This window comes from Stegostoma tigrinum, chromosome 5, assembly GCF_030684315.1.
Source record: "Stegostoma tigrinum isolate sSteTig4 chromosome 5, sSteTig4.hap1, whole genome shotgun sequence".
Classification (NCBI taxonomy): domain Eukaryota; kingdom Metazoa; phylum Chordata; class Chondrichthyes; order Orectolobiformes; family Stegostomatidae; genus Stegostoma; species Stegostoma tigrinum.
The window spans coordinates 79,473,807-79,494,862 of record NC_081358.1 but is presented as its reverse complement, the minus strand read 5'-3'; the positions used below and the strand labels follow the sequence as shown (position 1 = coordinate 79,494,862).

Here is a 21,056-nt window from a genome sequence, read left to right as displayed (position 1 = left end):
AGCATTAAGTTTACAGCCCACTAGCATTTTCTTCACAAAGACATCCCGTTTTGACTTCCATCATATTGTTCGTCTCTGCCCATCCTCACCCTACTGTTGTTGAAACTCTCATCCATAGCTTTCTCGCCACCAGAAATGATTATTCTGCTGTTCTTTTTGACCTATTGAAAGGGTTAATATAGCACAAACATGTCTGGGCAAGCATAGGGAGTAAGCAAACTCTGACCAACAAGGCTTAGCACAGCACAAGCATGCCTGAGCAGGACAGGGAGAGAATGAATCATGACCAACAAGCAAGCAGCCAAGAACAAGATGTGGGCGGACTCTGAATAGGAAACAAATATTCCATCAACCATATTGTACAAACTTCGATGTAACCACTTGTGCAGCTGGTAGATCATGTGAACACATATCTGTTAAACTTTGACACTATAAAATTGACTGTAAATGTTCTTCAGTGTCACTGGAGAGAAATTGTTCTGTCCTCTGCATTCTCTGCATATGCTTGAGTAAAGAAGACCAGCGAAAAAATACCTCAAGTGGCTAGACTAAGTTATTCTTCCCTCTTCACAACATGCCCATTCTGTATCCCTCACAAATTGCAGGTCATCCAGTGCTTGGCTGATTCTATACTATTGTCCATTCATGCATCACCCCTCTGCTTACTGGCTTACATTATTTCTCACAGCTATAATTTAAGATATATTTATCAGTTGCACCATCGCTCCATATCTCTGTAACCCTCTTCAGTCATAAAATCTTCTGAGGACTATTTGTTGCTCAGACTCAGGCATCTGTAAATCCTTTATTCCATTGTTGTGAATGTGCTTCTGTTTTCCAGGCACTAATACCTGAAATTCCGAACCTATAACTTCAACCACTTGCTAGATTCTAATTTTCTTATCATCCTTTAAAACCTCTCCTAAAACTCAAGTCTTTGACCAGGCTTTTAGTAATCATTCCTAACATCACCTCCTTTGACTTGGTGTTGATTACCTCCTGGATCTTGAGAATTCTTTGTTATTTGTTCGTGAATTGTGAGCATAGCTGGCAAAGATATTATTTGTTGCCCAGCTCTAAATGCCCTTGAGAAATCCCAATAGCTCTGACTTTAATAATCATTAAGTGCTTTGAAAGCCTGGTCATGGCCCATATCAACTTCAGTCTCCTAACCTGCCTCGATCCTCTACAGTTTGCCTACCGACATAAAATGTCCACAGAGGATGCCTTATCCCTAGCCCTGCACTCATCCCTGGAACATCTGGACAACAAAGAACCTTCCTCAGACTCCTGCTTGTTGACTACAGCTCTACCTTCAACACCGTTATCCCTTTCAGACTGATTTCGAAACTGTGGGACCTTGGCCTTGGCTCTGCCCTCTGCAATTGGATCCTCAGCTTTCTGACCCATAGGCCGCAATCAGTGAGGATAGGTAACTACACTGCCTCCACAATAACACTGAACACTAGAAACCCGCAAGGATGCATCCTCACTCCTCTACTGTGCTGCCTGTACACCTATGCTGTGTTGTCAAATTCCAAATGAATGCCATCTATAAGTTTGCTGATGACACCACCGTAATGTGTCAGGTATCTAACAATGACAAGTCAAAATACAGAAGGGAGATAGAGGGCTCGGTGAGATGATGCAATAAAAACAATCTGTCTCTCAACATTGGCAAAACTAAAGAACTGATCATCAACTTTAGAAAGAAAGGAGAACACACCCCCATCTACATCAACAGAACTGAGGTTGAGAGAGTGAAGAGCACCAAGTTCCTCGGAGTGACGATAACCTATGGCCTATCTCGGACTTCCCACATAAATGTGACAGTCAAGAAGGCTAAACAATGCTTCTTCTTCCTCAGGTGGCTCAGGAAATGTGGCATGTCCATAAGGTGCCTCAGCAACTTCTACAGATGTACCATCAAAAGCATACTGTCTGGATGCATCAGGGCCTGGTATGGCAACTGCTCTGCCAAGGACCATAAGAAACTACAGAAGGTGCTGTGCATAGCCAAGATCTCCACAGAAGCCAACCTTCCATCCATGGGTTCTATTGACAGGGCTCACTGCTGCAGAAAGGTGGCCAACATCATCAAAGACACACTGGTAATGACCTCCTACAACCTCTTCGGTCAGGCAAAACATTCAGAAGCTTGAACACTCGCGTGAGCAGTTTCAGGAACAGTTTCTTTCCGGCCATTATCAGACTGTTGAATGGACCCTAGCCTCAAATAATGTAACCTGAATGTAACCTGTACACCTCTAAGACTTTTTGATCTCTGCATCCTTTGCTTGCTGTGATCTGTCTGTGCCGCTCGTTAACAAAGCTTTTCAGTGCATTTCGGTACATGTAACCATAAAGTCAATCAATCAAGGTGATAGTGAGTTAACCTACCAGTCTATCTGGTATAGGTACACCTACAGTGCAATTAGGAAATCAGTTCCATGATTTTGATCCAGTGACAGTGATATATAGGATTTATATAAGGAACAGTAAATGTACAGGATTTCTAAGTCTGGATAGCATATGGCATTCAGGGGAATTTGGAGGTTCTAGTTTTCTATAAGGCTGCTGCACTCATTTTTTTAAGTGATAGAGGTTATGCTTTTAGCTGACATTGTCAAAAGGACCCTTGGTGAGTTCCTGCAGTGCATTTTGTATTTGGCACACTGCTACTGCAACACACTACTTGTAGAGGTAATTTTTAGGATGGTGATTGGATTGTTGATCATAGAAGTTGCTTTGTCAGGTTGCTGTTGAGCTTTTTGAGTGTTTGTAGAGCTGCATTCATATAGGAAATTGGAGAGTATTACATCACAGTCCTGCTGGTCAGGGGTCGAATGGTCTGAAGGTAAGTTATACATTGAAGAATTCTGAACCTCTGTACCGATGCATCATTCATACGGGTGGTCCAGTTAACCTTCTGGTCAGTGATCAACGTCAGGATGTTAATGAATAGGAATTTGGTGTTGGTGATACTGTTGAACGACAAGAGGTGGCGGTTTGGATTTCTCTTATCAGGTACAGTCATTGACTGGCCAATGTATGCCATTTGGGTCTTACCAATCCAAGCATGAACATTGTTCAAGTGCATGTGTACAAGGTTTCAGTATTTGAGGAGTTGCAAATGGTACTGAATTCTGCAATATCATTAAACCTTCCAACACCTAACCTTATAATGGAGGTGTGGTTAGTGATGAAGTGGCTGAAAATGGTACAGTCCAGGACAGTACCCTAAGGAGCTTCTGCAGTAACGTCCAAGGGGCTGAGATGATTATATCCAACAACAATTATCTTCCTTTCTGTTTTCCAAGCAATAGTGAGGGATTCCCATTGATTTCCATTTTGGTCAGGCTTTTTGATACAGTCTTGGTGTCGAGGGCATTCAGCCTCACCTAACCTTTTGAATTCAGTTCTTTTGTCCTTGTTTCATTCAAGGCTGTAGTGGCATCTGGTGCTATATTACATATGGCTTACAAATCCAAGTTGTTATTGAAACAAAAGACAAGAAACACATATTGTGTGAAGGTCCTGTCACTAAGGCACAAGGCAGAAAATAAAAATATGGAGGTATTTCAGAGAGCAACCCCATAAGGCCATCCTGCTATAAAATACTGAGTTATGAGAACTTAAGCTTTTCAACCTTGAAAGGAACAATTGAAATATGATCTCGTAAGAAGCATTTATGACACTATAAACTGTGTAGAAAAGGCAAATCTGGAAACGCTGTTTCAAAATAAGCCAGGACAATAGGTGAAGAAGACTGATGTTTTTTATGTAAAATACATTGTGACGGAAAAGTCAACATCTATTAAATTCAGATGTGAGGGAATGTGGCTGTTTAATGACTTTTCCTAATAAAGATGTACACAACTTGAACCAGTTGACAATCGTTATAGTTAATAATTTGATGCAGAATATAGGAGTCAAGTCTTTGTTTTCTTCTGTTAATATTCGTTAATTCCATGCTTCAATTTGTTGCACTAATTAAACTATTTGTTCTAACAGACGACTACAGTGAAGAAGAGGAAGTGCATTCTATGGGTTACAAGAGATTTGGTGAGTCCCGACTACCAATAAAGTTTTCAAAACTTAAAAGAACCTTTTGCTAAAGGTTTCATAATTTCGTATAAAGAAACATCATTAAATTTATAACAGAATCTGTACCAAAACAGATGTTTTGAGATGAGGAAAGAAATCTTCATTGGCATAAATCTAGTAAAATTTCCTGTTATGTCAGATATATCTGGAAAAGGTAGAAATTAAGTTACAAGTGATTTAATGGGTATCATTGGATGACTTTAATTCTGAATGAATTCTGTGAAACTGTTCAAGTTTATAAAAAAAAATTCTATTTAAAAGCAAATACTTTCAGTCCAATTATGTTTCAGAGTTCAGTACATCTCACAAAAGTAGATTGTCTGGAAGCTAAGATTTTACATTCTGTATTCAATTCTCTTTCTTGTGGCAACATTTGACCTGGAAGGAGTACAGTAAGGAAAATTTGTAATACTTTAAAACTTTTACAGAATCTATATTTGTTCTTAAAACTGTCTGAAAAGGACTTCTGAGCATTTGCATCAATTGTAATGGGATAAATTGTAACTTTCTTGATATTAGAAAACATTGGTCTATGTGAACTAGCAACTTGGAGGCAATATCAACAGGAAGAAAGTTAAGGCCAAAAACCAAATGCACAAAACAGAGAGTTGCAGCAGAGGGGAGAACAGTCTACAGAGCCATACAGACAGGTTAAGTGAATGTGCAAAATATTGGTAGAAGGAATATTATGTGGGAAAATGTGATGTTATGCACTTTGGCAGGAAGAATAGAAGAGCTGAATATTAGTTGAATGGAGAAAGACTGCAGACGGTTGTAGTACAGAGGGAATTGGGGGGTTTTATTGCATAAATCACAAAAAAACTACCATCCAAATTCATTGGGTAAAAGAGAAGCCAAATAGAAGATTTCTCTTTATTTTGAAAGGAATAGAATATGAAAATGTGGAAATCTTGCTAAAACTATCCAAGAAGTTGGTCACACCACACTTAGAATACTGTGAACAGTTCTGATCTCCTAATCTAGGAAAAGATATATTGGCATTGGGGGCAGTCCAGAGAAGGTTCTAGATTGATCCTGGGTATGGAGTGATTTCTTAATGAGAAGAGATTAATTTGGTTGGACTATACTCATTGGAATTTAGGAGAATGAGAGCAGGCCTTTTTGAAACTTACATCTTAGGAGGCTTGATAGAGTTGTCTCCCCTTCTGGGAGAGTCTAGGACCAGAGGGTGTAATTTCAAAGCTAGGAGTTGACCATTTAAGTCGGGGATGAGAAGGAATTTCTTCCATCTAAGGCTGGCGAACCTGTGAAATTCTCTCATGCAGAGAGCTTTTAAGGTTGTATATTCAAGGCTGAGATAGACAGACAATTAGTAAGGGAATCAAGGGTTATGAAAAATGCAGGAAAACAGAGTTGAAGAGTATTAGATCAGCAATGATCTCATCGAAACGTAGAGCAGTAGAGCAAGGAGGCAGGGCCCAAATCCACCCCACCTGGGAAGGAATCATGTTTATAGCATTGATCTGACTGGCACTAATCAACAAAGCTAACTGGCGCCATGACGAACCTGACTTGTTATGGCAATGTATACATTTGTGTGCAAGTTGTATGGATTGTTATGGTAGGGGGCTCCAATTTCTTTATATCACATGGCTGACTAGAAATCTCTCCTGCAGTTACCTCCCACAATTGGAATATGTCAGAAGGATTTCAAGTTGAATGCACAACCTGTTTAGCCTTGTCCTGAATACACCTTCCCTGGTCAACAAATCTTGGAGTGGGACTTGAAACTGGAGCTACTGGCTTAGAGATTGACATTACTACTGCACCAAAAGGCCTGCACTATTGTGCTAGTCCTTTTGATTCAAGTATTTTCTTTATTAGCTGAATAGTGTGATATTTTCATAAGATTTAGTTTTCTAGGCACATAGTAGACAAGCAGGCATTAGTCACCTCAGGCTAAATTAGTGAATGGAAAGGTCCTTCAGAAGATCAACTTGGCTTCATGAACTTCCCTAGATAGGAAGGTCTTTTCTCAGAATTGTCCATGTTTCTTTTGGTTGAATTTTAGAAATATGCTCTTTACAATAATGCATCATTTGTGTTTCTCTCTAATGTGGAGGCCTACACCATTTGTTCACATTAATATCAATTGCTATAGCATTTTGGTTCTCATTTTGATTGCTGCAGCACAGTTACTTGAGAAACAGCTTGCTACTGATGGTGACACAATACATATTTGACCATCCATTTATTGTATGACCGCTGTACTTTTGGACATATCATTTGACAGAACAGCATCCATAATCCCAGCCAGTTCCAGACGCAACCCTTCCCAACCCGCCAGAAAGACCACGCCAGGCATGCTGATATCTGATCCCATTTTTCAATTCAGCTGCCTCTCATCTGTCAAGAGTTTGGCTGGAAGTTTCTTTGGAAAAGTTTCCTGGAAGTTTCCTTCATGTTCCAATACTGCAGCTTCGCCCAAGGTTTAGCTGAAAACATTCACAAATATACTTTTCCGTTAAAGTTACTTTGGTGGAGCAAGAGGAATTTCAAAGAGGTGTCAATGGTTATAGATCAAGCCTAAACTGTGAAGAGTTTTCTTGAAAGCAGTTGAAACAAAGTCATCCATAATAGTGGTGTCTATACCTAGGTAACATTATCAGGTGTTAAATAAATCAATTCAGAATTGTGAAAGCAGTAATATCAATTGCAATTTTCACAAATCCCAGACTAGTGTTAATGCTAAATATGCAAAACGTTTGGAAAATTCATGAACTTCATATTGAAGCAAGCTTGTATTATTAAATCCAAAATCAAAAGAACAGTAATTCTACGAATGCTTTAAGTATATCTGCACTTCTTTCAGTATTGACTATGCTGACTGAAAAATAGTGAAACATGCAACCAAAGATGAGGTTGAGGTTTCGAAATCTCAGTTTATTTTTATTGGAGTGTCTTAGCAGTATGGTGAAAATGCAGTCCAGGAAAAACATCAGAATGAAAAAGAAATTCAGATTGTTTTTGGAAAATTTACGATTGTCACAAGTGACAGGAATGTTTACTCTAGATCGTCGAGATTTCATTGGTGTTGCCTGCATATGAACCTAAGATCAAAGGTGGTTATATAATATGGATTCAAACTTCACTGAGTTCTTCCCTTACTATGTTTGACTCTAAAGCGTTCACTTCTAAATTTTGCAGTTGCAACATTTGACTCACCACTGGGAACACATAAGAATTTGGGACTTGAGTTGCACAATTAGTGATTGTGTGACTAATAGCTGGAAAAATTATGCACAAAATCAAAATACTGCATGTACCGAAAATCTGAAATAAAAAAACAACAGAAATGCTGGAAACATGCAGCAAGCCAAGGCAATATTTTGGAGAGCATGACATTCGAGATTGCTGACTAGCAGTTGTGAGGAAAGGTCATTGACCTACAATGCTAACACTTACTGTCTCCTCTCTTACTGGCAGACCTACTGAGTGCTTCCAGAATTTTCCATTTTTGCTGTCTGTACAGCACATATCTGAATTTCCGAGTTATACTCCACATAAGAAGCACCAATTCAGGAATCTATCCTTTAAACTGATTCTTTTGAGACATAAAGGATTTTTGTTTCACTGAAAATTTAATTAAATTTCAGCTGGCGACTAACTTATAGTTTGCTTCCAAAATGCAAAACATATAAATTGTGGTCAGAGGTTGGTTTTGGTCAGAATAATGCAAACAAAAACCTCCTGTTCAGTCATTAAAATTTGCGTAGTGGTTGAAATTGGTGAGAGGCTGTTGTGCATATGTTTGGTTCAAAACCACCAGCATTGCTATATGGCAATATAGTTCCTGAGGACAGTGTAGACTCGAATGTATGCTTATCTGTTCCCTGCTTTTGTTATTACTGCTGACTTGTAACTTTATATCTCGTAGATTTAGATAAAAATGATATTGCTCCCATTTCTTGTTACAGCTGTTTCAGTATGTCAGAGACTATTTCTTTGGTTTCTTGTGCTTGGGTGTAAAGGAGCACAGAAAGAAGCATTTAAATTATTAATCAACTGGGACAGACATTGTGTTACATTGAAGGTAATAAAATGTGAGGCTGGATGAACACAGCAGGCCAAGCCTGCTGTGAGAGACTCTCTGATGAAGGGTCTAGGCCCGAAACGTCAGCTTTTGTGCTCCTGAGATGCTGCTTGGCCTGCTGTGTTCATCCAGCCTCACATTTTATTATCTTGGAATTCTCCAGCATCTGCAGTTCCCATTATCTCTGTTACATTGAAGGTAAGTGTGATTGTGGGTAATTATAGGCCCATGTGATTACCTAGACACATTTCAATTGGCTGAGGCAATTGAAGGGCTATTTTGGAGAGTTTTTTATCCCCGGGATTTTGACTCTGCATTTTATGTTTTGCTTTGAATAGGATATTGCATAGATGAAGACAGAGTGAGAGTAATGCTTAGTCATGATGCTTACCTTGATATTGGCAAGCTTCAAGGTCTGTGGGTCCTTGCTGGCTCATCAGTTTTGTCTGTTTATATAAGAGCATAATAGCATCAGAAGTAGGGGCAGGAGAATGCTATTCAGTTCCTCAAGCCTAATGTATCATTCTGTGCAACGTCATCCAATCCACCTCATGTCTCATTTCCGCTTTTGTGCAAGTTTGTCACAGACCTGAATACCTCAATGTTTCAAGAAAAAGTTATGTACCTCCTGTTAAAGCACTTTCAGTGATCTACCCTCCACAACTCTGGAGTGGAGAATCCCAGGCATTCACTAAATGCATACCACCTTATTGTGTAACTATGTACCTTATCCCAGATTGTCCCACTAGTGGGAATGTCTTTGAACATCTACCCTATTGAGTCCCCCAGAATCATGTACATTATATAAGTCATAAATATTCAGACGCCTTCCGGGAACCAAATATTTGAAAAAGAATTTTAAATTCTGCAGTATTTGGACCAGCATTTTGAGCTGGATTTCATGGCAAGTGGATTGTCCAAGCCTCTGCCCTGCTCACCAAAACTCTAGGTTGTTGTGCTGGAAATAGTAAGACTCCAACCCAGTCTGGGAAAAGTCCCAGCCCAAGGAACAGAAGGCTGGCAGTTCTGTCATCTCAGTTGCATAAATCATCACTGCTGAGACTGCAGGAAATCACCCAAAAGAAGTTAGATGTAGCCTGGCCTAAGTATATCTGGGAGTTTGAATGGCAGATCCCAATGAGTGAGCAGTTGGGCCAGTAAAAAATGCATGGGAACCTTGGCTTTAGAAGCTGAGGGCAAGGATTAAAGTATAGTTTTGTTGTCGGTGCCTCCAATAGACTTAGATGATTCCAGAAAGGAGGTACCCCATACTTCATATCCAACAGTATTCTTTTGCCTATCTTTCCTTGTCACGTGTAAAATAGTGTAAGGAGCAGAATGAGGCCTTTATATGTCAATGAATTGGACATTAAAGACCCCCAAAGGCCACAGGACAGATGGGAAATGGTTCTGCGGGATGGAAGAAGGTGGTGGGAAGGTCACCTACTTTATTTATGACCTTCATTTAGCAGTAGTTGGCCTGTAATATCTAGCTACTACTCTCTTCATCATTGCCCTCCTGCCTACTTATCCCCTACTATCATTTTGAAAACATCGATTAGATCTCTTCTTCATTTCTGCTTCAGTAGAAATAGTCTCCGTGCCTTGAGTTATTTTGCGAACAATAGTTTCACATCCTTAATCAATCTATGTCACAAACTCTGGTTTTGCTGTACCAGCTTACCTTTATCAATGTATTTTTGCAGTGCTTCAAAGTGTTGTTCCATGCTTAGAACTCTAGCTTCCAGCAACGTCTGCAGTTTGCTTGCTTTTCTCGAAGTGTACATTAGGTTTACCTAATAAGCAAAATGAACTTCAATTGTAAATGGACATTTCCTATGGTGGCCTGGTTTTTTGAATGTCCATGCAGTCACAAGTGCATCAGTTATGAATTGGAGTCACTGACCAAATACTGCTTAGCTGATACTACTTGTGGGCCCGTAACCATTGTCCATTTGGATTGTGAGTCAGATGGAGGTTTCAGACTGAAATGAAGCGAAAGAATGACTGGATACCAAGTATTTTCAAGATATTAAGAATTAACCTACAAGACTCTATACAATAGGTCTGCATGCTAAGGAAATACAATCTCCTTAACAGTAGCGTGGGGTATTGTTGATAGACCATCCAGAAAGCAATGTAACTTCAGTCAGTGGCATCCAGTACCCCAAGCCTGTGATCTTAGTGAAGCCATGTAATTATTTCACCAGTTTGCTTGTGACAAGCTAATGAAATGTGTTTAGCTCTATTGAATTGAGACCGTCCCTTGAGTAGATGACAAACTATGAGTTTGAAAATTATTGTGATCCTTGTTCTACTCGGATATTGTAATGGTAGCTGCAAAAGCTGGCACATTTCAATAAGGACACTTGCACTGATACATAGGATGGGCAAAGCGATACCGTAGTGGTAAATTACTGGACTGTTAATCTAGAGAAAAGCAATGTACTGGGGATCTGAGTTTAAAGCCCATCACACAGATGATTTGAAATCAGTAAAAAACTGCAATTAAAAATCTAACAATGTCTATGAAACAAGGCAAACTGTTCAAAAGTCTCAATAAAGGCATGATACCAGACAGACTTCCTGGCATTGACCTCGGCATAGGAAGTGACAATGGCAAACACAGCCCTGACAGCCCTACAAAGTCGTCTTTACCAAATATGGGGATTAGTGCCAAAATTGGGAGAGACATCCCACAGACTAATCAAGCAATAGCATGACATAGTCAATCTGATGGAATCATTTCATAATAGAAAATGCCATCTGGATTCGCACTGGCAGGACAGTCCCAGCAGAATTAGTGGCACAGTGGTATACAGTTGGGAAGGATTTGCACTTGGGGTCCTCAACATTAACTCGCGACCCCATAAAGTCTCATGACATCAAGTGAAAAATGGGCAAATAAACCTAACGCTGATTACCACATGCTGCCCTCTCCTCAGCTGGGGAATCAGTTTTCCTCCATGTTCAATACCACCTAACGATGGGAGAGGCGATGGCCCAGCAGCATCATCACTGTACTGTTAATCCAGAGACCCAGACAATGTTCTAGGGATCCAAGTTCGAATCCCGCCAAGGCAGATGGTGGATTTGAATTCAACAGATATCTGGAATTGAGATTCTGATGATGACTGTGAATCCATTTCGATTGTTGGAAAAACTCATCTGTTTCACTAGACCCTTTAGAGAAGGAAACTGCCATCCTCCCCTGGTCTGGCCTAAAATGTGACTCCAGACCCACAGCAATGTGGTTGACTCTTAACTGACTTCTGAGCAATTAGGGATAATAAATGTTGCCTAGTCAGTGTTGCCGTCATCCCATAAATAAATAAAGGAAAAAAAATTAAGACCATAAGACATAGGAGTGGAAGTAAGGCCATTCAGCCCATCGAGTCCACTCCACCATTTAAATCATGGCTGATGGGCATTTCAACTCCACTCACCTGCACTCTCCCCATCGCCCTTCATTCCTTGTGAGATCAAGAATTTATCGATCTCTGCCTTGAAGACATTTAACGTCCCAGCTTCCACTGCGCTCCGTGGCAATGAATTCCACAGGCCCACCACTCTCTGGCTAAAGAAATGTCTCCTCATTTCTGTTTTAAATTTACCCCCTCTAATTCTAAGGCTGTGCCCATGGGTTCTAGTCTCCCCGCCTAACAGAAACAACTTCCCAGCGTCCACCCTTTCTAAGCCATACACATTATCTTGTAAATTTCTATTAGATCTCCCCTCAACCTTAATGAATACAAACTCTAATGAATACAACCCCAGGATCCTTAGCCGCTCATCGTACGTTAAACCTACCATTCCAGGGATCATCTGTGTGAATCTCTGCTGGACATGCTCCAGCGCCAATATGTCCTTCCTGAGGTGTGGGGCCCAAAATTGGACAAAGTATTCTAAATGGGGCCTAACTAGAGCTTTATAAAGCTTTATTAAGGGTGGCAAGAGGGCAGAATGTACACTGTATGGAAGACTTCATTGTCTACCACCAAGAGTGGCTAGGCAGCAGTATCACTGATCGAGCTGGTTGGGTCTAAAGGACACAGTTGCTAGACTGGGTCTGTAGTAGGTAGTGAGAGGAACAACAAGAGGGAAAATCAAGATAATAAAATGTGAGGCTGGATGAACACAGCAGGCCCAGCAGCATCTCAGAAGCACAAAAGCTGACGTTTTGGGCCTAGACCCTTCATCAGAAAAGGGGGGTGGGGTGAGGGAGCTGGAATAAATAGGGAGAGAGGGGGAGGTGGACTGAAGATGGAGAGAAAAGAAGATAGGTGGAGAGGAGAGTATAGGTGGGGAGGTAGGGAGAGGATAGGTCAGTCCGGGGAAGACGGACAGCTCAAGGAGGCGGGATGAGGTTAGTAGGTAGGAGATAGAGGTGCGGCTTGGGGTGGGAGGAAGGGATGGGTGAGAGGAAGAACAGGTTAGGGAGGCAGAGACAGGCTGGACTGGTTTTGGGATGCAGTGGGTGGAGAGGAAGAGCTGGGCTGGTTGTGTGGTGCAGTGGGGGGAGGGGACGAACTGGGCTGGTTTTGGGATGCAGTGGGGGAAGGGGAGATTTTGAAACTGGTGAAGTCCACATTGATACCATTGGGCTGCAGGGTTCCCAAGCGGAATATGAGTTGCAGTTCCTGCAACCTTCGGGTGGCATCATTGTGGCACTGCAGGAGGCCCATGATGGGCATGTGATCTAAAGAATGGGAGGGGGAGTGGAAATGGTTCGCGACTGGGAGGTGCAGTTGTTTATTGCGAACCGAGCGGAGGTGTTCTGCAAAGCGGTCCCCAAGCCTCTGCTTGGTTTCCCCAATGTAGAGGAAGCCACACCGGGTACAATGGATGCAGTATACTACATTGGCAGATGTGCAGGTGAACCTCTGCTTAATATGGAAAGTCATCTTCGGGCCTGGGATAAGGGTGAGGGAGGAGGTGTGGGGGCAAGTGTAGCACTTCCTGAGGTTGCAGGGGAAGGTGCCGGGTGTGGTGGGGTTGGAGGGCAGTGTGGAGCGAAGAGGGAAAATCAAGCTTGACCATATCCTCACAAATCTGCCTTCTGTAGAGCAACATTCAATAACATTATCCATAACAGTGACCACACATAGCTATTTTGCAGACCATGTCCCATCTTCCAGTTGATAATGCCTTCAGTCAAGTTGTGTGACGCTATCACTGTGCAAAATGGAGCAGACGTCAAACAGATCAGCAATGCAAGATGAGCATGTATGAGGCACTATGGGCCATCGACAGCAGAATCGTACTCCAGCACAATCCACAATCTAATGGCCCGGCACATGCCCCACTCTACCATTACCATCAAGCTTGGGATCGTCCATGGTTCAATGAAGCTTGCAGGAGGACATGCTAGGAGCAATGCCAGGCATACCTAAAACTGAGTTGTCTACTTGTGAAGCTACAAAACCGGACTACTTGCATGCCAAATGGCAAAAGCAGAAATCCATAGACAGAGCTAAATGATTCCACAAACAGTGGATCAAGTCAGTGCTCTGTAGGCCTAATTGCATTCAATCATGAATAGTTGTGGACAATGGAGTAACTTATTAGATGAAGAGGCTCAACATCCTCCATGGTGAGGGAGACCAGTTCATCAGTGCAAAGTTAAGGCTGAAATATGTGCAACAATCTCCGGACAGAAGTGGCCAGCAGATGGTCCATCTTGGCCTCCTCCAAAGATTTCCAGCATCACTGATACCAGTCCTCAGCCAGTTCGATTCACTCCACATGATATCAAGAAACACTTGGAGGCACTGGATACTGCAAAGGCTGTAAGCATTAACAACATTCTGGCAAGAATATTGGAGACATGTTCTCTAGAACTTGATGTCCCTCTTAGCCAAGCTGTTCAAGTACAACTAGAACACATGCATTTACCCAATAATACGGAAAATTCCCCAGGTATATCCTCTACACAAAGCGTAGGACAAGTCCAATCTAGCCAATTACCGATACATCAGTCTACTCTTAAGTCATCAGTAAAGTGATGGAAGGTGTCACTAACAGTGTTGTCAAGGAGCTGTTATTTTGCAATTATCTGCCTAACTTGTGTTCTGTCATAACCATTCAGCTTCTGACCTCATTACAGCCTGGCTCAATAATGGACAAAAGAGCTGGATTCCAGAGGTCAGGAGAGAGTGACTAACCTTGACATCAAGGCCACTTTTGACAGAATATGGTGTCAACGAGCCTAAACAAAGCTGGAATAGATTGAAATCAGAGGGAAATCTCTCTGCTGGTTGGAGTTAAACCTAGCAGGAAAGAAGGTGGTTGTAGCTATTGGAGATCGGTCATCTCAGTTCTAGAACATCTCTGAAGGAGTTCCTCAGGGAAATGTCCTCAGCACAACCATCGTCAGCTGCTTCAACAGTGACCTTGCCTTCATCAATGAAGGCAGAAGTGGGGATGGGCGCAATTTTGAGCACCGTTCCCAAATCCTTAAATACTGATGCAGTCCACGTCCAAAAACAGAAAGATCAGGTCAGTATCTAGGTTTTGGGCTAAACATTGGCAAGTGATTTGAGAGTTGGGAACATAAGAACGTAAGAACTAGGAGCAGGAGTGAGCCATCTGGCCCACTGAGCGTGCCCCGCCATTTAATAAGATCCTGGCTGATCTTTGAGACTCAGCTCCACTTACTCGCCCCCTCACCATAACCCTTAATTCCTTTACTGTTCAAAAATTTATCTAGCCTTGCCTTAAAAACATTCAGTGAGGTAGCTTCAACCACTTCCTGGGTGGGGATGTCCACAGATTCACAACCCTTTGGGTGAAGAAGTTCCTCCTGACCTCAGTCCTACATTGGCTTCCCTTTGTTTTGAGGTGATGCCCTCTAGTCCTAGTTTCACCTGCTAGCGGAAACAACCTCCCTGCCTCCACTTTATCTATTCCCTTCGTAATCTTATATGTTTCTATAAGATCTCCCCTCATTCTTCTGAATTCCAATGAGTATAAGTCCAGTCTACTCAGTCTCTCCTCATAAGCCAACCCTCTCTTCTCTGGAATCAACCGAGTGAATCTCCTCTGCAACCCCTCCACAGTTCCCTCACAATTGCCAGGGAATAACCATCTTCAACAAGAGAGAATCTAGCCGTTGTCCCTTGACATTCAATGACATTACCATTACTCAGTCCTCTACGATCAATATCCTGTGTATTATTGTTGACCAGAAACTGAACTGGATTCGCCACATGAATACTATGGCTACAAGGGGATGCCAGAAGCTAGGAATCCTGCACCGAATAACTCATCTCCTGGCTTTTCACAACCTGTCCATCTTCTCCAAGGCACAAGCCAGAAATGTGAAAGAGCAGGGCCCTCCCTTCCTGGAGGAGAAGAGCTGCAACGACACTTAGAATCTTGCCACCATCCAGGATAAAGCAACCCACTTGATTGCAACCACATCCACATTCAGCCAATCCCTTCACACCAATGCTCAATAGCAACAGTGTGTTTAGAAGACGCACTGCAAAAATTTACCAAGGCTCTTTCCAAATCCACAATCATTACCATCTGGAAGGGCAAGAGCAGCAGATACATAGGAATACCAATATCTAGAACTTGTACTCACTGTCCTGACTTAGAAATATACCATTGTTCCTTCAATGTCACTGTGTTAAATTTCTGAAACCCCCAACCTCCACTGCCTACACGAAATTGACTGCAGTCCAAGAAAGCAGATCACCACTTTTTCGATATCAAAAAGAGAATGGGCAGTAAATACTGGCCCAGAGATATCCCATGAATGAATAATGATCACAAATGCAATGTAGCATGAACTAGTTCTAAATCCAAAAACAACTTTGGCCTGACAATCAACATGAAGAAAAGATAAGTAACATTCCAAACCAACCTAGAAAAGCCTTACCTTGAATTTAAGGCCTCGGTCTTTGCTGTATTATCGATGAGACAAGGATTGCCTAAGGAAGTGTAACATTTGGCAGTGTTTGAACATAATCTGGGAATGAATTGGTGTGATAATAGGAACTGCAGATGCTGGAGAATCTGAGATAACAACGTGTAGAGCTGGATGAACACAGCAGGCCAAGCAGCATCAGAGGAGCAGGAAGGCTGACGTTTCAGGCCTAGACTAGGCCTGAAACTTCAGCCTTCCTGCTCCTCTGATGCTGCTTGTCCTGCTGTGTCCATCCAGCTGTACATGTTGTTATCTCATGACTTGGAGTGGTCTACTTTCAATAGAATGGTTCTACCCACTCTACTGTATGGGTGAGAGACTTGGACTGCATGCTAGGATCACACCAAGATGTTTTACCACTTTTTATGAAACTGCCTTCAGAAGCTTTTGTTGATTAGGTGACAGGACAAAGTACCAGTCACTAAATTCACCCAAGTTGGTATGCCAAGCACACTCAGAGTGTCTTCACTCAGCACAAGCAAATAAAAATTATTCTGGCCTCCTGTTAAATGAAGTGCACATCAGAGATAGAGAATACCGGGGAAGGGGGGGTGGGGAGGGATACCCTGAGCTAGCAACTTGCCCGGAATTTAATTTCTGTGGCACCCTGTCCTATTTGCAGTGAAGCCTTTCAGAATGTATTTAAATTTAGTTCATCTGTTCACCTTCTGCACTGTGGTCTCCTCCACATTCGGTAGATCAACCATAGACTGAGTGACTGCTTTTTATGGAACAATGTTTAATACACATGAATGGCCCTGAGCTTCCTGTCCCTTGTCATTTAAATTCTGTACCATATTCACACTTTGATCATTCTGTCCCTGCTCTGCTATGGCATCCCAGTAAAATTTAATGAAAGCTTAAGAAACAGCACCTCTTTTTTGACCAGGTAGCTTATAGTCTTTCGGATTCAACGTTTATCAGTTTTGCTTGATTATTGTTTTTCTTCATTTGTAATCTTGCTCTTTGAACAACTACATTTCTGCTTTTCATATGTCTCCTTGACACAACTTGTGTTTCTCTACTTGTCCAAGTCCCATTCATTATGGGCTTACACCATGATGCCATTTGTTATTGAACCTGTCCTGCCCTTTGTCCTGTCACAGAGCTTTAGCAGGCTGATTTTAACTAGTCTGTAGCTCAACTTATTGTAGCCAGTGAGATAATTCATATTGTGAATTAACTCTACTTATGCTTCATAATACTGCCCAATTCCAGAATTTCTTTCTGGCCAGTCTCCAAATTCTTCCAATTAAAATAATTTAAGATGTGACAAATGGACTGGAAGGAAAATAAATGTGTTTGAGCTTGATGGAGCATGAAAACCTGAGCAAATTGATTTTGTTCTTAGAATTTGGTATGTATAAACTTTAAGTTATCCAAGAACTTGAATCTCTGCAGAGGTATCCTTTCTTGTAATCATGTGAAGAGTCGAAAAGGAATTGGTGAATTATTATCAAATTATAGACAGCTGTTTGCTGTTAACTTCTGGCTAACACCATAGTCCAGATAATTAGCATCAAATTGAGAGTGGGGCTTTTAAATACTTTTTATTAAGTCTAGACCTGGATTATAGATCAAGCAGTCATTCTTTAATGTACCATTTCAGCTGGTGCCTTAATGTTATGTGCAACGTCAGAAAATTCTTAAATTACTCTGGTACTAGATAATACAAAATCGACACAAATCTATCATATAATTTTAAATTTGAAGATTGATCTATGCAAGGCCAAAATCAAAAGTATGAAGTCTCAAACTTTTCTAATAGTCATGTTAGATGTTAGAGTAAGATGCATTTCCTTAGTGAGTGTTCTTTGACCATAGCATAAAATACAATAGAAAATGTTAAGAATCAACTTTTTTACAGCAACCTTGAAACTGCAATCACAATGGCTGTAGTGATTGTAATGAGGTCAGCCAGTTAGATGGAGTAGAATATGTGTTCCCTGACTGGGGCTGTTACCCTGGCCCAATCAGGGACCCCTGGCTGACGTACACACAGGAGTGTCAGAGGTTCTGTAGACCTGCAGAGCTGGCTCTGAGGAAACCAGAGCGGTGTCAAATATTATGCATGTGTAAATAGAGGATGATTTGGTAATGGGATACTAGCCTGTCTGAGCAATTTTAGCATCCACAAGAAAAAACAAATATACTCGTGAAGAAATTTGCCAGCAACAATTGTCTTTCAGTTGGGGTAAGCATTTCTGGCATCACCTCGTTATTTGGGAAGCTTGGCTCATTCGATCCTGTCGAAGATTGGGCCCAGTATGTGGAAAAAAAAACTTTTCCCGAGAAAATGACATTGAGGCAGATGAAAAACAATGAGTAATTCTCTTGATAGTTTTGTGGACCCACAGCATTTTTGGTTATTAGGAACCTCATTGAGTATATCTGTCAATGAAAGCTAATTCTATTTTAAATCAGAATCAATCACAATAAACATCTGGCTAAATGGACATCCAGCTCTAATGGAGATTAAAACCAGTGCAGCTGTACCAGTGATTACAGAACCAGTCTTTAACAAAATTCACTTTGGGCTCCAACCCTTTAGTTTGCATAAGATCTTGGCTACACTGAAAACCTATACAGAGGAACCTTTACAGATTAAAGGTACAACTTTGATTCCAGTCTCTTACGAGAAGCAGCTGTTTCAGTTACTACTGGTTGTAGTAAAAGGCTTGGGCCAAGCATGATGGGATGAAATTGGTTGAGAAAGATTTACTTTGGTTCAACATTGTTCTCTTAGAAAGTGGCTACCTGAGTGAAGTCCTAATTAAATACCTGGAGGTTTTTCAGGAAGGTCTAGGGACTGTCAGAGGAGCTAAAACCACTGTGCATGTTGAGCAGGAAGCAATTCCATGATTCTGCAAGGTCCACTCTGTGTATTTTGCCTTATGGGCAAAAGTAGAGCCAGAAATTAAGAGGCTGGAAAGTGAAGGAATCACAAAACCAATACAGTTTGCAGAATGGGTAGAATCAATCAAGCCGATGGTGATGCGTGATGGGTTGGTTTGCCATTGTTCGGCTTTTAAACAAACAGTAAACTGTTTCTCACAACTGGATAAATACCCAATCCCCCATATAGAGGATTTATTCTCAAAGCTGGCAGTGGGGCTGTCCTTCATGAAGCTGGAAATGAGCATTGCGGTTAGATGAGAATTCCCAGAAGTATGCTACTATTAATACCCATAGGGGTTTGTACCAGTATTCAAGACTGCCATTTGGGGTACCATCACCCTGTGCCATTTTCAAAGAGCACTTAGAGAACTTGGACATAGTCCTTAAATGTTTTGCCAAGAGGCTGGAAAGTGAAGGAATCACAAAACCAATACAGTTTGCAGAATGGGTAGAATCTTAGGAGGGAAGAATGTGTATTCTAGGCACCGCAAGTGACCTACCTGGGCTACAAAGTCGACAAGACTGTATTACATCAGCTGGAAGGTAAAGTGAGAGCATTCAAAGTTGTCCTGGCTTTTATGTCAGTACTAGAACTTAAGTCCTTCCTTAGTTTGGTGAATTATTATGGAAGGTTCATACATAACCTGGCATCCATCCTGATACTCTTGCATCTGCTATTGAATAAGGGTCAGCCTTGGAAATGGCCTGTTTAGGGAAGCAGCTATCATTGTTTATGGAAATCGCCCTGCATAGGTACGGGGTGCGGCCAACTTGAGATCAGGTCCCATGAAGTACATAGTCCAAGTAGGTGAGGTGCTCCTGAACAAGCACATGGACCACGTGAAAGCTGCAACCTTGCAAACTGGCCAAGAGCAAATATAGCCAACCCCTTAGAGCAGCTGGAAAGGCTGCTGGAACCCTTGGGTTCTCCCTCTCTGCCTAGCATCAAAGAAACCTTGGTGTCTGAGATGTACACCATGTATCTTGTTGCCTTGAAGCCTTTACCACCTGAAGAAGAGGTGTCATGGTGTCTCCACAATGCCAGTAATGTTTAAAAAATAACCGTTATACATATATTTGGAAAATTAACTGCAGAAGATTTCAAAACAAAGCAGAGAAAGCGTTTCATTTTAGTTTAGTAACTTATTCAGCAAATTTTAAAAATTCTTATCACGAGAAAGACATCCGTTAGTCATCAGTATCAACTGTTGGCTTACAATAACAAGAGAGAGCTTAAGGAGGTTTGATATCAAGCATGTTTGTGAAATATAATTTACCCATGGGAAGATAAAGTCAACGCACAACTTCCTACAGATGAAAGCAATACATTCAGAGTACTCACCAGAAAAACAGGTTCAGGAGCACAATTGTTAATGGCTTTATTCAAAAGAGCACGTATTCATTGTCTAGATTGAATTAATAAAGACTGAATGGATTTTACGAAAGATTATTTATTAGGAAGACAAGGAGGACAATATTTTGACCAAATATTTGGTTTATGGCTTTGACATGTCCACTTAGCAGCTCAATCAATGACTTAGTATGCATTTCTGGGGAAATCATGACTGTTTGTTTCAGGAGGCAGAGGTGCTCATAAGGTTAAATACCTCAGGGACAGAAAGTGTCCACAGGTGAAACAGATATGGGGATTCAGATACCGGAAGAGTCTCAGCACAAGTGTATGAGGATTTTGCAGCCATTAAGCCCAGTTAAGAACATTTAAGGCTGAGATGGACAGATTTTTAATCATTAAGGGAATCAAGGATTGTGGGGATAAAGTAGGAAAGTGGATTTGAGAACAATTAGGTTAGTCATGATCTCTGAATGGCCTACTTCTGCTCCCAAGTCTTATAGTCTTGCAGGGACGAAATCAGAGACTGTAAGGAGAATGAGGAAAGTTACCACACCACCATGGTATGGCAAACTGTTCAAGTCGTGGCCTTAAAAAGGAATGTCGTAATATTAGGTGGCAGTATGATGAGGGGGATAGTTATTGTTCTCTGCAGCTGGAAGCATGAGTCCCAGAGGCTGAATTGTCTGTCAGCTGCCTGGCTGGAGAGGAAT

General features: G+C 41.4%; 1 protein-coding gene across 1 annotated transcript in view; it reads left to right on the top strand.

Moving 5' to 3' along the window:
* The window catches only part of colec12 (collectin sub-family member 12), a 188,420-nt gene that overhangs the window by 13,755 nt on the left and 153,609 nt on the right, over positions 1–21,056 (top strand). Inside the window, exon 2 of the mRNA XM_048530136.2 lies at positions 4,015–4,065. Coding sequence (XP_048386093.2) covers positions 4,015–4,065 — 51 coding nt within the window. The remainder of the gene's footprint in view (positions 1–4,014; positions 4,066–21,056) is intronic.